The 14,073-nt window shown below is 34.6% G+C and overlaps 1 protein-coding gene across 5 annotated transcripts in view; it reads left to right on the forward strand.

The window, feature by feature from the left end:
• Nucleotides 1-11,144, forward strand: part of CALCRL (calcitonin receptor like receptor) — an 88,572-nt gene extending 77,428 nt beyond the window's left edge. For all 5 annotated transcript variants that reach the window (XM_081142108.1, XM_081142109.1, XM_081142110.1 and 2 more), the window contains 3 exons: nucleotides 2,046-2,264; nucleotides 2,396-2,437; nucleotides 8,096-11,144. In XM_081142108.1, the coding sequence (XP_080998234.1) occupies nucleotides 2,046-2,264; nucleotides 2,396-2,437; nucleotides 8,096-8,320 (486 nt within the window). In that variant the 3' untranslated portion in view covers nucleotides 8,321-11,144. The remainder of the gene's footprint in view (nucleotides 1-2,045; nucleotides 2,265-2,395; nucleotides 2,438-8,095) is intronic.
• The last annotated feature ends 2,929 nt before the right edge of the window (nucleotides 11,145-14,073 follow it).

Consider the following 14,073-nt stretch of genomic DNA (forward strand, 5'->3'; position numbering starts at 1 on the left):
ATTTGCTCCTGAGCAGGGTGATATTTGAGTGGCTACAGCATTTCTGAGATCCTGCTAAGGGGAAGTTCAAGAAGATACATTTAAGTTGGGTTGAGTGAGAGATACTTGGGTCACGTCAGGGCATAGTGAAGTGATTGCTGGCTGTTGCAGTCAGCAGCGACTTCTAGGAATCCTGCTACCGGCTGATTCACCCTGCTTCTCGTCATGGCCCTAGGGTGGCATGTGTGACATGAAAACATCCGGTTGTGCCTGCCAGATATGTGAACTTTGTCAGTGATGGCGTAAAACAGGATTCTTTTCTTCTTAAGTAGTTTTGCTCTAACGCAGATGCGATTCAGGTATAGTTGATCTGAAATTTAAAATTCTTATTCTAGTTTTTATTTAAAATAAATGGAAGTATTGGTAGAAACTAAAGTAGGATGACTTTCTAGTTTCTAGTTGCACACTTTAAACCAGAATTGCCATTCTGGAGAGCCACTTTGTATTTAGAAGTTTTCTTATGATGGGCATCTAACTTGCAACATTTCCACTGATTTTATAATTTATGATTTTGCATATGACGATTATACAATATTCTAAATGTATAAGCAGGTAACAGGGCACTATCTTTTTTTCTATGGATGGTAGTACTGTCTGTTTAATCAAAACTTTTCAAACAGCAACGAATGCTTAGGAAGGGAATGTAGTAGTATGGGTGGAATAACAGCTGATATGCTGATTTGTCAGGTCATTCTTACAGCTGTTGAAATGGCTTATTCTGCTTTTGTCTTTAGCCGAGACATTCCTATGTCTATAACCGTGTTACTTTTCATGGATGTGTTTCCATCAGGATTAGAGTGAGCTGTATTTTTTGAAGCATATGTTCCACTGAATTATCTAAAAATAGTAGTGGAATATTTTTATGCCCAGTTATTTTCATAACACACGTCTTAAATCAGCAAATGTCTGTTATTTGTTCATTGTTTTCTACATTAAATGAGATCCTATCATTATTTTTTTAATTTATTAAAGGATATGGATATAAATTACATATTGGTATGTAATTGAAAATTTTTGGATTATAAAAAAAAGCAGAGATGCTAAAGTCAGGGTGAGAAAAAAGGACGAAAGAATAGCATAAGAGCCTAAGAGCCCCAAGGGGCTCTTCTGGAGGTAATGGCCATAATCCTGTGGAAGGTATAAGGAGCCGGCATAGAGAAAATAGACAAAAGTAAAAGATACTGACTTGGCTCAAGATAGGAAAGAGAGAAAGTAATATTCGGGGCCAGGGGGTATTTCAGCAGTACTCTACATTTTCTGCGTAACTTAGTTATTCACACTATATTTTTGAAGTTTAATGTCTCCCTTTCAAAAAGAACGTTTGCTCTTGGGGAAAGTTGTTAACACACAATAAGTATGCAATTACAGAAAGTAATTAACGTAACAGAAAGCCTGTGGATGCCAATTTTTTTTTATCTCTAGGATGAGGTAGGTTGAATATCCAATGAGTGATTCAGTCCACTCTAAGGATATAGAGGATTACAGTACTATCTTGGAGGAGATGTGGGGACTCTTATTACAAAAAACAAACAAACAAACAAAAACAAAATACAGAAAGGATAAGCCAAAAAGAGGAAAATGGTTATTATGGTATAATATATATTCGGAAAGTACCTAATATGGACACTGATACAGAGGAGATGATTATAAATTAGAATTTGTTTTAAAAAATATTTCCATTGTTTGAGCTGAGAATATTTAAAAAGCTTTAGGTTTTGGACCAAAACAATATAGAAAAAAAAAAATGCATAAGAAAATGAGCTGAGAAAAACACTCAGCTATCCCTCAACAGTGTGCTCCACCATAATTCCACCATAATCTTTTTTAAAACCGAAGTCCATTAAAACTGCTGTAAATTCATAAATCCCAATTCTAGAAATACAAATTATATCATAGTCTTATCTACTGAAAATATTCTAAGATTTATAATATTAAAGATTCTACACGAGTGCTTCTTGAGTAGTAAATGTGAAATAACTGGCACACGCCATTTCATTTTCCCCTAGGTGAATCTCTTCTTCCTCTTAAATATTGTGCGCGTCCTCATCACGAAGCTCAAAGTGACCCACCAGGCGGAATCCTACCTGTACATGAAGGCGGTGCGGGCCACGCTGATCCTGGTGCCGCTGCTGGGCATCGAGTTCGTGCTGCTCCCCTGGCGGCCCGAGGGCCGGGTGGCGGAGGAGGTGTACGACTACATCATGCACATCCTGATGCACTACCAGGTACGGAGCTTCGTGGCCAACTTACCTGTGGCTTTGGTTTTAGTTTGGGCGACATATGCAGTCAGTTGGTTAAAAATAACGTACTGTATCATTTCTGTTTGGAATCAGATTATTCTCTTTTTCTTTTGCAGGGTCTTTTGGTCTCTACAATTTTCTGCTTCTTTAACGGAGAGGTATGGTGATGGATGTTATGTTTTATTGGCAACGTAGTTTTAGATTGGCAACATCTTTTTTCTTTAAAAAAAAAAAGTCAGCATTATGAATTCCCTAGGAACAGCTGCTTTGAATTTTGTTTCTATCAGGAAGGAGAACCATAGAATCTCTTTTCACGGTTGTAACTCTCCTTCCCAAAAGCTTGGGTCATTTTGGAGTTCAAGGCTAGGGCAAATTCAGCCTCACTTTGAAATATTCCGTAAGTGACTTATTGATCTAGTGTTTTGACCTACCTTTTAAACTAGTCCGGTTAAGTCTGGGCTTTGACCTATGTGCAGTGCTAGGCAATCCCTAACCTCACAGGACATGCATAACCTCTAATATGAAAAAATATTAGCTCATTTTTACTTTCCCCCTTCCGCTGTTTTCTTTTGTGTGTTTTTTTGCCTGGCCTACAATGTGGTATTTGGAAACAGTTTTACTGTAGATACAAACGCATTTTTAAAATTAAACTCTCAGATATATAGGGAGATGCAGTAGATTAGAAAATTCAAGAAACTATCATGTTGTAATTCGAAATGCAGCAATGTAGTCTTGAATATCTCAAGATTCTTATCCAAGTATTTTTTAATTGAAAAGTTTCAGGAAATTTGGAAACTGGTAGTACTATATTTCTTATGCATACGAATAGTGTTATAGCTCAGTAATTTGAGTTATATTGATTTAGCTCTATATGTTTTTAATCTGCTTGACAACCTTTAACCTGTTGGAGGATTTTGGCAAAATTCAACAAAGTTTAGAAATCCAGACAGCAACTGAGTGAGACGGGGACACTTGGTAACTATGAAGCTTATCATGGAGTTTCAGATGGAAAACACATGGAGCCAGTTAGCATAACTTTATAAGAAACATTCCTATCAAACAAATCAACATTGGAAATCATGTACATATTAAAAACTACTAAATGTTGCTTTCTTTTGCTTAAGTAATATTTTACGTCTTTCTCTTTAGCATAAAACTTCAAGTTTAATTTTTAAATATAGGTATTTATTTTATATAGTTATTTATTTATAATGGGATGTAGAAGTGTCAAACAGTACACTATATTTAATACCTAAGTGGTACTTCCATGATTCTTCTGCTCTTCATAGGACAAGAGTGACTGTTTTTCTAAAGTCAATGAGAAGTATAGATAGAAAATGCAATTATGAAGAATAGATAAATCATTCTTTATAATAAAATTCAAATAACAATTGTTATATACCACTATAAACTTAATATTGTATAAACTGAATTAGACAATTCTGTTTACTGCTTACATAAGATTTTATAATTAAATATAGATGAGGAAGATACAGACAACATGCAAAGAACATATATGAAATATGAAAATATATCTTTACATTGGCAGAAACACATGATTTTTATGAAGGGTAAATTGAAAATGTACAAAACATAATCAATAATAAAATATTTTGTGGTAGGAAGCAGTGTAGAATAAAAGCATTGATGTGGTAATGTGTTTAAACTCCAAAGATTCCACTGTGTTGTGTGTGTGATGCCTTGGGCAATACTCTGAACCAACCAAAGTTTTAGTGCCTACTTTTATTAAAGAAAAATAAAAGCAAATTCCTCACACAATCTCAGATGGGTTAATATAAGCTAGGAATATAAAGTTTTTAGCACCATGGTTCACCCTGGGAAGATACCCAATACATGATAGGTTTATTAGATTTGTCCAGTAGCTCATTTTCAAAAATACATGAAAAAATGGGAATATTAATCATATTAGAGTTTTAATTTAGAAAAACTGCCCAAGGAATATCTAAACTAATGTCTAACACACTTGTTGCACTCTCTCTGTGTAAGTAAGACTCAACCTTGATCTTCTGCCATGTCCTAAAATTGAGAAAATTTTGGCAATGAAAAATTACAATAATACAAAATCTTTGAGCCAGGTTGTTGCCAAATCTTTCAGTTCTTCACATCTGCAATATCTGTCCCTTTTTCTTTGTCTCTTAAGATATAAGCCCTCTTTGCGTATGATTCATTCTCATCTTAAGAAATACTATAATCCCGCCTTTATTGTCTCTCTTTTAGTTTTTCCCACTCTCATAACATGAAAATGCAGCTTCCAAATTCATCTTGTGTGATTCCAACTATGTCATGTACTTCTTAAAATCATTTTCTAAGGGTTAGTTTCCTTTTTTTCCACATTAGGTCAAATAGTTGGCTTTAGCTTAATATCTGTTTTTGTTTTACTCTCACATTTTATTTATTTTATTTTTTAGGCAAAATTTTCTATTTGCATTTCTCACTAGTTAAATAACTGTGGCTTGACAAGTACTCAGGCCACATTCATCTCATCTCTCGTGCACTCAGACAAAAATGTGCACTGTTTGCATAAACTAGGAACTCTAGTCATCAGAAGTACCCTACGCAGTCTAAAGGACACATTTAGCAACACTTGAGTGTAGTTCTTTCTTATAAAGTCAACAGAACAGGACCCAATTCTGTAATGAGAACTAGATAGAATTTTATATGAAGCTCTATTAAATATATTTTTAATTGATTTAGGGTAAGGAGTATAGAGTTGGTTCCTTATCAGGTGCTAATGGGTATGCAAAGTTGTAATGTTATATTCTAAATAGTTGGCCTTACTATTTATATAACTCTCATGTCAAGCAATGAGAATTTTAATGTCTTTAATAACATCAGGCCATCTTCCCTTCCAATGGCAATTTTCCTTATCTTTCCCTATTAAATTTTTCTCATTAAAAGTTTCCTAAGCCCGGTTGGTGTGGCTCAGCGGTTGAGGACCGACCTAAGATCCAGGAGATGGTGGTTCGATTCCCGGTCAGGGCACATGCCCGGGTTGCGGGCTCCATCCCCAGGAGGCAGCCAGTCAACGACTCCCTCATCATTGATGTTTCTATCTCTCTCTATCCTTCTCCCTTCCTCTCTCTGCAGTCAATAAAAATATATTTTTTTTAAGTTTATTAAAAGTGGCCACCTTAATGTTCTTTTGAATGGGTGTGATATTGCATTAAAGGAAGCAAATGGAAAGCATAACATCTTTATAGAGAGTAATATACACAAACAGATGTCTACAAGGCCTACAGGTTTTAATTTGGCTTTTTAAAAAAAAAAAAATTTTTATTGGTTTCAGAGAGAGAAGAAGGGAGAGGGAGAGAGAGAGAGAAACATCAATGATGAGAGAGAGTCACCGGTCTGCCGCCTCCTGCAAGCAACCCCGGCATGTGCCCTGACTGGGAATCGAACCGCGATCTCCTGGATCCTAGGTCGATGCTCAACAGCCAATCCAGGCCGACTGGGCATTCAGCTCATTTTTAACTTTAGTAAATAAGTCCCCACAGTTCGGGAAACAGGTTTTCCATGGACTTTGTTTGTTTGTTTGTTCGTTTTTTGATGATTTAGGTAAAAGAAAGAAATGAGTTGATGATCTTAATCAAAGCAGTTAATGAGCAATCTGTCAGATATTTTAAAAGCCACTTTGGCTTTTAGAGTTTAAGCTTTCCGTTTTAAGACTATAAGTACTACATTCACAGCTAAGATATTACTTCCTGCCAGTTTCTTCGTAACATTTATGTAGAATATTTTGTACACAGTTGCACTCTACTTCCTTTCATCCAGAAACTATATGGTGTATGTCTTCAGTCAGTCCATCATTTAGTAACAGTGAGGGGTAATGAATTAGCATGAAAATCAGGATCAAAAGCAATTCCCATCAGAAATATCTAGATAATTGGCCAAAAGTCATTTTTGTTTTAAACCTCTGAATGTTTATTTAAAAGTCACACTCTAAAGCCATTCTCATTTGCTTATGTTCTTAAAGATATTACATATGCAGATACTATTTTTTAATTAATTAACTATGTTATTTGGAGAATTTAGAAATACATTACTAAACCATAAGGGAAACAAAACATAATTATTTACAAGATAAATATATTTATTGTCCTATGAAAACTTTTATTTTAAAAAATTTATATGACTCCAAATTATTTCCTTCAGATATAGTTAGCATACCTAAAGAAATAAGCTTGAAAATCCTGAAGTTCTAATTTCATAATAATAAAACTTTTAAAACCAATTTTTTGCATTTCTCATATAATTTGTGAATTACAGAATAGAGAAAGGCTACCAGGAAATTCTAACTCAATTTAAATTCTGAATAAAGAAATTCATTAACTTTATATTTGTTTCTTCTGGTTTTTTACATGCTAAAATATGAAATAAGATTGTGATAGAGTATAGGAGACTCTAGCAAGACTTTGAAGATTCCCACAGTGCTGCAGACAACCTGGGAATATCTATTGGCTACAGATTGTAATTAGGAGAATTAAGTTTTTTTAATCTATTAAACAAGAAAATGAAAAGACAAATAAACCAGCCCCATTTTAAATTAATATTGAGTAAAAAAATGAGGAATTCTATATAATTAGTAGAAAGTTAATTATTGCACGAGCATGTTTATAGTACATAAATTTATAGAAATTTGCCTTTAGATGCTCACATTCTCTTTGAGGAAGTAATTAAAGGGTCAAAGAGCAATAGAGAGCTTGAGGAAGACAATTTAAAGCTATACATGCTTTGGAAAGACACGGATCAAGTTACAGGAATGTGGCTACAGACTCCTGACCAAGACACAGATGGCCCCCAAGCCAGTCTCCTCACTCATCAGACACCTGGAAATGCCCAGGTTATGGAGTGGGAGGTGTAATTGAATATTCTCATTTGCACCCACTGACTCAATACAAAGAAAATCACCCTATTGTCTTCTGCTCAATTAAAACCAAAGCCACCATATTATTACCTATCTAGTTTTTCTTAATACTCATCTCATTTGCAATTATTTGTTCAAGACTTTGTTCCCTCTGGGTAGTAAGCTCCATGAGGACAAAAACCCTGATCTTTTTTGCCCCCTAGAATGTAGCACAATACCTGGCATATGATAATTGTTCAATAAAAGGTTATTATTGCTGCTGCTCATGATGATGATGATGATGATGATTTATATCCCCTGTACCCCTACCTCTTTTTCTTTTATCTCTTGTCCCTCTTCTTTAATACTCTTATCATCACATTCTATTTATAAAGATATTGATATAAAATTCAAAGTTGCACACAAAAGTTTGTAAGTGCATTTGAATGAACTATTTGTTTTACAATACATTCATATTAATTATTAAAGCTTTAAAAACAAGGCATGGAAAGGAAAATATTAATGGAATCTAAAATTACAGCCTGGCCGGGCGTGGCTCAGCGGTTGAACGTTGACCTGGGATCCAAGCAATTGGGGTTCGATTCCCGGTCAGAGCACATGCCCGGGTTACGGGCTCGATCAATGACTCTCTCATCATTGATGTTTCTATCTCTCTCTCTCTCCCTCTCCTTTCCTCTCTCTGAAATCAATAAAGATATACTAAAAAAAAAAAAAAAATTACAAAGTAATTGCAATGGATTTCCTAATATAAAGATGGTTCACTCAATTTATTTTTTAAAGTAAGTTTAAAAAGCAATATTATTCACTAATTAATATCAATGCCTTTTTTTAAAAAAAAAAAAGTCTTTCTATATAACTTATTTTATTATACAATATCTTCATTTTAAATAATGGATTGCTCTTGTCCTTTCTGTTTCTTTTTGATTGATAGGTTCAAGCAATTCTAAGAAGAAACTGGAAGCAATATAGAACTCAGTTTGGAAACGGCTTTTCCCACTCAGATGCTCTTCGTAGTGCATCTTACACAGTGTCCTCCGTCAGTGATGGTACAGGTTACAGTAATGACTATCCAAGTGAACACTTAAATGGAAAAAGCACCCATGATATTGAAAATGTTGTTTTAAAACCAGAAAAGTTGAGTGATTATATTTTATAATAGAGGCAACATTGTTTGACTATATTGTTCCACTCTTAACTTGAGGACGTTGATCCATGATTTTATAAGCAGAAGAATTCAATATTAAGTGAATTTCTTGATTGCCACAAAGAGTCCCTCACATGAATTCAGTAGTTTGTTGATCAATGTTTAACAACTAGCTTTATGGGGGGGAGGTGCTCTGATTTGTAATGTGTGCCAGTTTCTATGGTGTAAATAGTCCTACCATGGCTGATTTCAAGCTACGAGTTTGACACCACTGAATGTGGAATTAAAAAAAGGTGACCGCAATCAATTCTTGTGGTTGGAATCAACCAGTTCTAGCACACTGCATGCATTAAAAAATGAATGAGACTGTAAAAGTTCATATACACATTCAGCATAAGTCTACTCTTGTTGCCTAAAGAGACCTAGTTAAAGCCTATAGGAATGGATGCAAAATTAACTTTTCATTTGTTTATTTAAAAACTTTATCACATATTCATAGGTGAAGTTGATTTTTTTTTTTTTTTGCTCAGAGAGCATTCTAGCTCTTTTTGTATTTACCCTTTCAAATGGACCAGATAAAGGGATGATTATTCCTGTTGGCTTACCCTCTCCTTCCCAAGAAAGGCATCTGAGCAGAATTCTTGTTGGGTACTCATTTGCTGACACATCACACATACCCTGTGTCATATCCGTTTTTATGACATAAACAGTATGTATGACATGGAATCCTACTTTGGTATCATTAGGGACACATCTTGCTTGATACTACAATACACTTTATCAGCTACTTTCTTATCTTACCACATAAGTGGGAGAGAATCAGTTTCCCCGTATCTGTAAATAAAAACGTTGCCCCTTCCATTCTACTGTGTAGACAAATTAGCAAGTATTTTACATAAAGAATATCAATGAAGAGTTTCTTATTTCCTTTGGAGTTTGTAAAAAAAATTGTTGTGAAAGATGAGCTTGTAAATACTCTGTTATTCTATTTTATAGCCTCAAATCAGATACATGCAATCTGGGTAAGATTTTTAAAAACAAATACATAATGTAACAATGTATGCATCCTAATATCTGATACTGTGTCTGGGCTGATTTTATAATAAAATAGAGTCTGGAATTTTATATTTGGTAAAGATATTAAAGACAACCAGATGCCAGCATCAGAAGTTTGAGAACTAACAGAAATATCTATAAAAGATGTAAAATATTTATTAAAAACAAACTCAAGACCATTGTTTTATTGAACATATTAACTTTGGTGTTTCATACTTAATCGGTATGTTTGACATATTTCTCTTTTTATTTTGACGATGAACTTGCATTCTAATTCAGAAAATTTAAGCAACTCCTACTGTAATAAATGCCAGTTCGCTACTCTTATGGTTTTTACCACATTAAAATATTAATTTCCTGACTTATACTATATGAAGGCGTATGTCTTTTGAAATGTTTCAAGTTATTTAAAAACTATAGGAATGCAATATATATCAAATAGAGTATAATACTCTTTTAATAGAGCTACGATATATGATGATAGAAATCAGTGAAAGATTTTAATATAGCATTGAGGAAGAATTGTTGTCAGAATGTTTAAGGAATAATTGAATTAAGATGGAAGAAAGCCTTGCTAATGAATTAAAGTGACAGTTAAATGGGGATTCAGTTTCCTAATGTTACTTTTTCCTGATTTATGACAAACAAAATACCATCAATTAGCAAAAGTCCATTTTGGGAGGAGACATCACTATGTGTATGTGTGCTTACAGTGTGTCAGTTGCTTTCAGTGGATTACACTAGTGACTTAGTCATCATGGGTTGTTTCTTAAACCATCAATAGATGGTAAGTTCAGAAGTCATTTGAAATTTTCCAGGATAATTATCAAAATTGTAAGAATTAACATGTTAAATGGTCTGACCAATACATTTATAGTTTACCCATATACATGTAAAACTTTTATTAAGTTAGTTCAAATTTGTGGATTTCACAGCAAGTTGTCAGAAAAAGGAACATGGGCTGTTCTAGACAATCTACTGCCTAAATTATACAAATTCCTTTAAATTAACTCACTTTTAGCTATTTATTATTCCAAGACAGATTCGAACCCTTTGTTGACACTGCATATTTCAGCATTCTTTTAGACAAACTGTCCAGTCTCAACCATAAATGACAGTAAAAAATGTCAAATTATAAGCTAGCATTATATTAAAATTATACTACAATTTTCAAGTATTTTTTATTGTGATTTTATTAACTTTAGATCAGATTTCTTTTATGTCCAGGATTTATCTATTGTACAGTCTTCAATTAATCAGTGTTAATTTTGTACCCATATTTTTTGGGGATACTATTTTTAAATATTAGAATTCTCTTAATTAGAAAGCTGAATTTCTAATTAAGATTTCCTTTGTTTCTTACTCATAAAGTAAAATTAAAATTGATATTTTTAAAAGTAAACTTCTTTGGTATCTAAAAAATAATTTTGGGAATTTCTAACTTTTACAATGTAGACCTGCTATTTTTCTGCAAGTGCTTGTGAAACTCACATTGTAATTTTTTGAATATTCTAATCTGTCATTTTTTATTTTCTGAAGTTATTTTCCAGTGCACTTGTTCATAAAATATCTATTCTGTAATTTAGTGTTTGTTCAAATGTAATCCAGTGTACATAGAATTGGTGGTAGCTGAAGTGCTGTTTTTATTGCTTACTACTTTTTTAAAAATGTGAACTTGTTTTAATTTTCTCTTGGTTTTAATCTGCTAATAGAAACAATCATTTCTTTTATCTGTAAAACATACTTAAGATATTTGATCAATTAAAACAACTCATGCCTACTTAATGTATATCTCTATATTTCGATTCTATGAAAATGTTAAAGTTATGAGTTAAGTTGGTTTTCACTCATGTTCACTGCGATGCTCAATAATCTAATTTATAAACATAATTCTTTACAGCAATCAGTGACATACTTCTTAAAATCAATGACTGTATCTCTATTACCTTCTTTGAAGTCTCCAATATACCCACAAGTCATTCCATAAATTCTATTTTAAAATGTTATGAATTTGCTCTCTTAGTGGAAAATTCCAAATAAATGACAAAGTATGCAAATTCCTTCCTAGACAGAAAGAAAGGGATTCCCATAAAGAGGGAAATGTACAAGGCTTTGCCTCCTTTCCTCATTATATTACGTTGGGTAGTTTTGTATTGAAAAACGGAAAAGAAAGGAGTCTTTTAAAGTAATTTTTTAGAATAAAATACATTATAAAATAAATTTAAATCAACAAGATATATTGAGCATCTATTTAAAAAGCACAATACTAGGAGCACTGCAGTATAAAATGGAGTCCCTCCATAGAGATTTTGCAACTTAAATAGACTTTTAAAATCTGATATGTTTCACCTTACTTTCAAATAGACATGCCTCCACTAAATACTTTGCATTGCATAATCTTTGCTTTAAATCTATGAAAGCTACAATTTAAGCTACACAAATAATTTTACAACATAGCTCACAGGAGCAGATGGAGAATTAAAAAGTGTTGACTTAAATCTGGTATCATTTCTCCCAAGTACGAAATAAATTTTTTTATGTTCCAATTGGAGACTATATCAAAACATCCCAGGCTTTGACCCAGAGAGACAACTCATCCTTTGGATCAAAATTCCTCATTGCTTTAGTCCAAAAATTCTGTAAGCATTATGCTAAATAGCGAGAAACATTTACCACAGCTTACAGCGTGCAAGGAACAAAGGATCCAAATAAATACATACAATGACAGAAAGTCACCTCTATCTCTTCTCGTCCCCACATGGAGCATGAACTCTGCTTGCGTGTGTGGCCAGAGCTCTACAGCATTAACAGTGGAACTACATCTCTGCCCACTTCAGAGGGTTTCACAAACACCACATTTCTGGCTGCACATCTGTGCTAAACAAAAGCAGGATACACCCAGCAAACCAGCAACTTATTTCAACTCAAACACCAGGGGGTTGTCTTTATTTTTTTCTTCTTACATTTTTATTCTTTTTTTTTAAATATCATGGGATGAGATAAAAAACTTGCCTGAACCCCAGATCTACGAAGAAATTCATTCTGTCGTTCAGCAAATACTTATTGTTTAGGGGATGTATTAGTTTAGATCAGGTAACAGGAAGGGTTCCCAATGGGGTCACATTTGAGCAGAGACATGAGAGAGCTGTGTGGTTATTTGGGATGGGAGGCATTACTAGCACCATGACCAGTAAGGACACAGGTTCCATGGCAGTACTGTTGGAGGAACCTCAAGAAGGTGGTGGAGTGGAAGTTAAAGAGGGGACAGAGCCCTGCCGGCGTGGATTAGTGGTTGAGCACTGGCCCATGAACCAAGAGGTCACCCGTTTGATTCCCAGTCAGGACACATGCCCCAGTTATAGGCTTGATCCTCAGTAGGGGGCATGCAGGAGGCAGCCGATCAATGTTCTCTCTTATTGATGTTTCTATCTCTCTATCCCTCTCCCTTCCACTCTCTCTAAAAAGCAATAAAAACATATTTTATAAAAAGAGAGGACAGAAATAGATGAAGCCAGAGGCTCACTAGTAACCACATCATGCAGGGCCTTGAAAGCCAAGGTGTAGATTTTTTATTTTATTCTCTAGAGCAGGGCGGCTTGGGAAAGAAGAGTGAAGTTATCTGATATCTGTTTAAAAAGTTCACTCTGACTGATGGTGGCGAGAGTGAAAGCAGAGTAGAAATGGTGGAATCGGGGAGACTGGTAAGAGGCTACTGCAATTGTCTAAGCAAGAGATGATGTTGGGAGCTTAAAATAGCACATTAGCAGAGGTCGTGGGAAGTCAAAGAATTCTGAATATACATAGAACTGGAGCCAACAGGATATGGTCTTTGATTGGATATAAATTTAAGAGTCAAGAATGGTTTCAATTTTGTTTTGTTTTTTGTTGTTCTGTTTCCTTGAGCATTGAGGAGAATGGAGTCACATTCACTGTTTATTAACTGAGGAAAGAATGAGACAAAGCACATTGGTTGGAGAAATCAAGAGCTTGGTGTTAGTCATAGAAGATTCATATTCTATTAGGTATCGATGCAGAGATGTGTGTGTGACAGACTGCTCAGCCCATGAGTCTGAAGACCCGGCGGCAGGTGTGGACTTGAGGTGTGAACATGAGTGTTGTCGACACATTGAAAGCACTGACAACACTGAAACTGGGTGCGTGCACTCAGGAAGCAGAAGTAAATACAGGAGAGAAGAAACTCAGGGCCTGAGTTCTGGGGTCCTGTTCCCCACCATTAAGGAGGTGGGATATGGCAGAGAAGCCAGTGAAAAGGGCTCAGCAGAGCACTCTGTGTGCTAGAAGGAGCACCGGGTGAGAGTTATCTCAGAAGCTAATCGGGAAAGAATGTTTCAAAACAGACAGAGCAGCTAGCCTTGTCACATGCGGGTAGGCCTCAGCCAAAATGAACAGGCGCATGTCATTGTTTCTGGCAACATGGGTGTCATTAGTGACACCGACAAAGGCGGTCTCAGGGGACTCGTTGAGACAAAATCCTGATCTGAGTGGGTTCCAGAGAAATGGATGATCTTAAAATATTTTTTTGAATAACCATAAAAAATAGAACAAAATGACAAAAATAATTTGGCAGAATTAAATATAATGCATCTGGTTCATATAAGCAGAGGGTTTAACTTATGTATTAATAGATTTTCAAACTGGACCACAAGTAAAAGCATCTTTTTGAGGTAGACAAAATACAATCCTAAACA

This window comes from Miniopterus schreibersii, assembly GCF_964146895.1.
Source record: "Miniopterus schreibersii genome assembly, chromosome: 7".
Taxonomy (NCBI): Eukaryota; Metazoa; Chordata; class Mammalia; order Chiroptera; family Miniopteridae; genus Miniopterus; species Miniopterus schreibersii.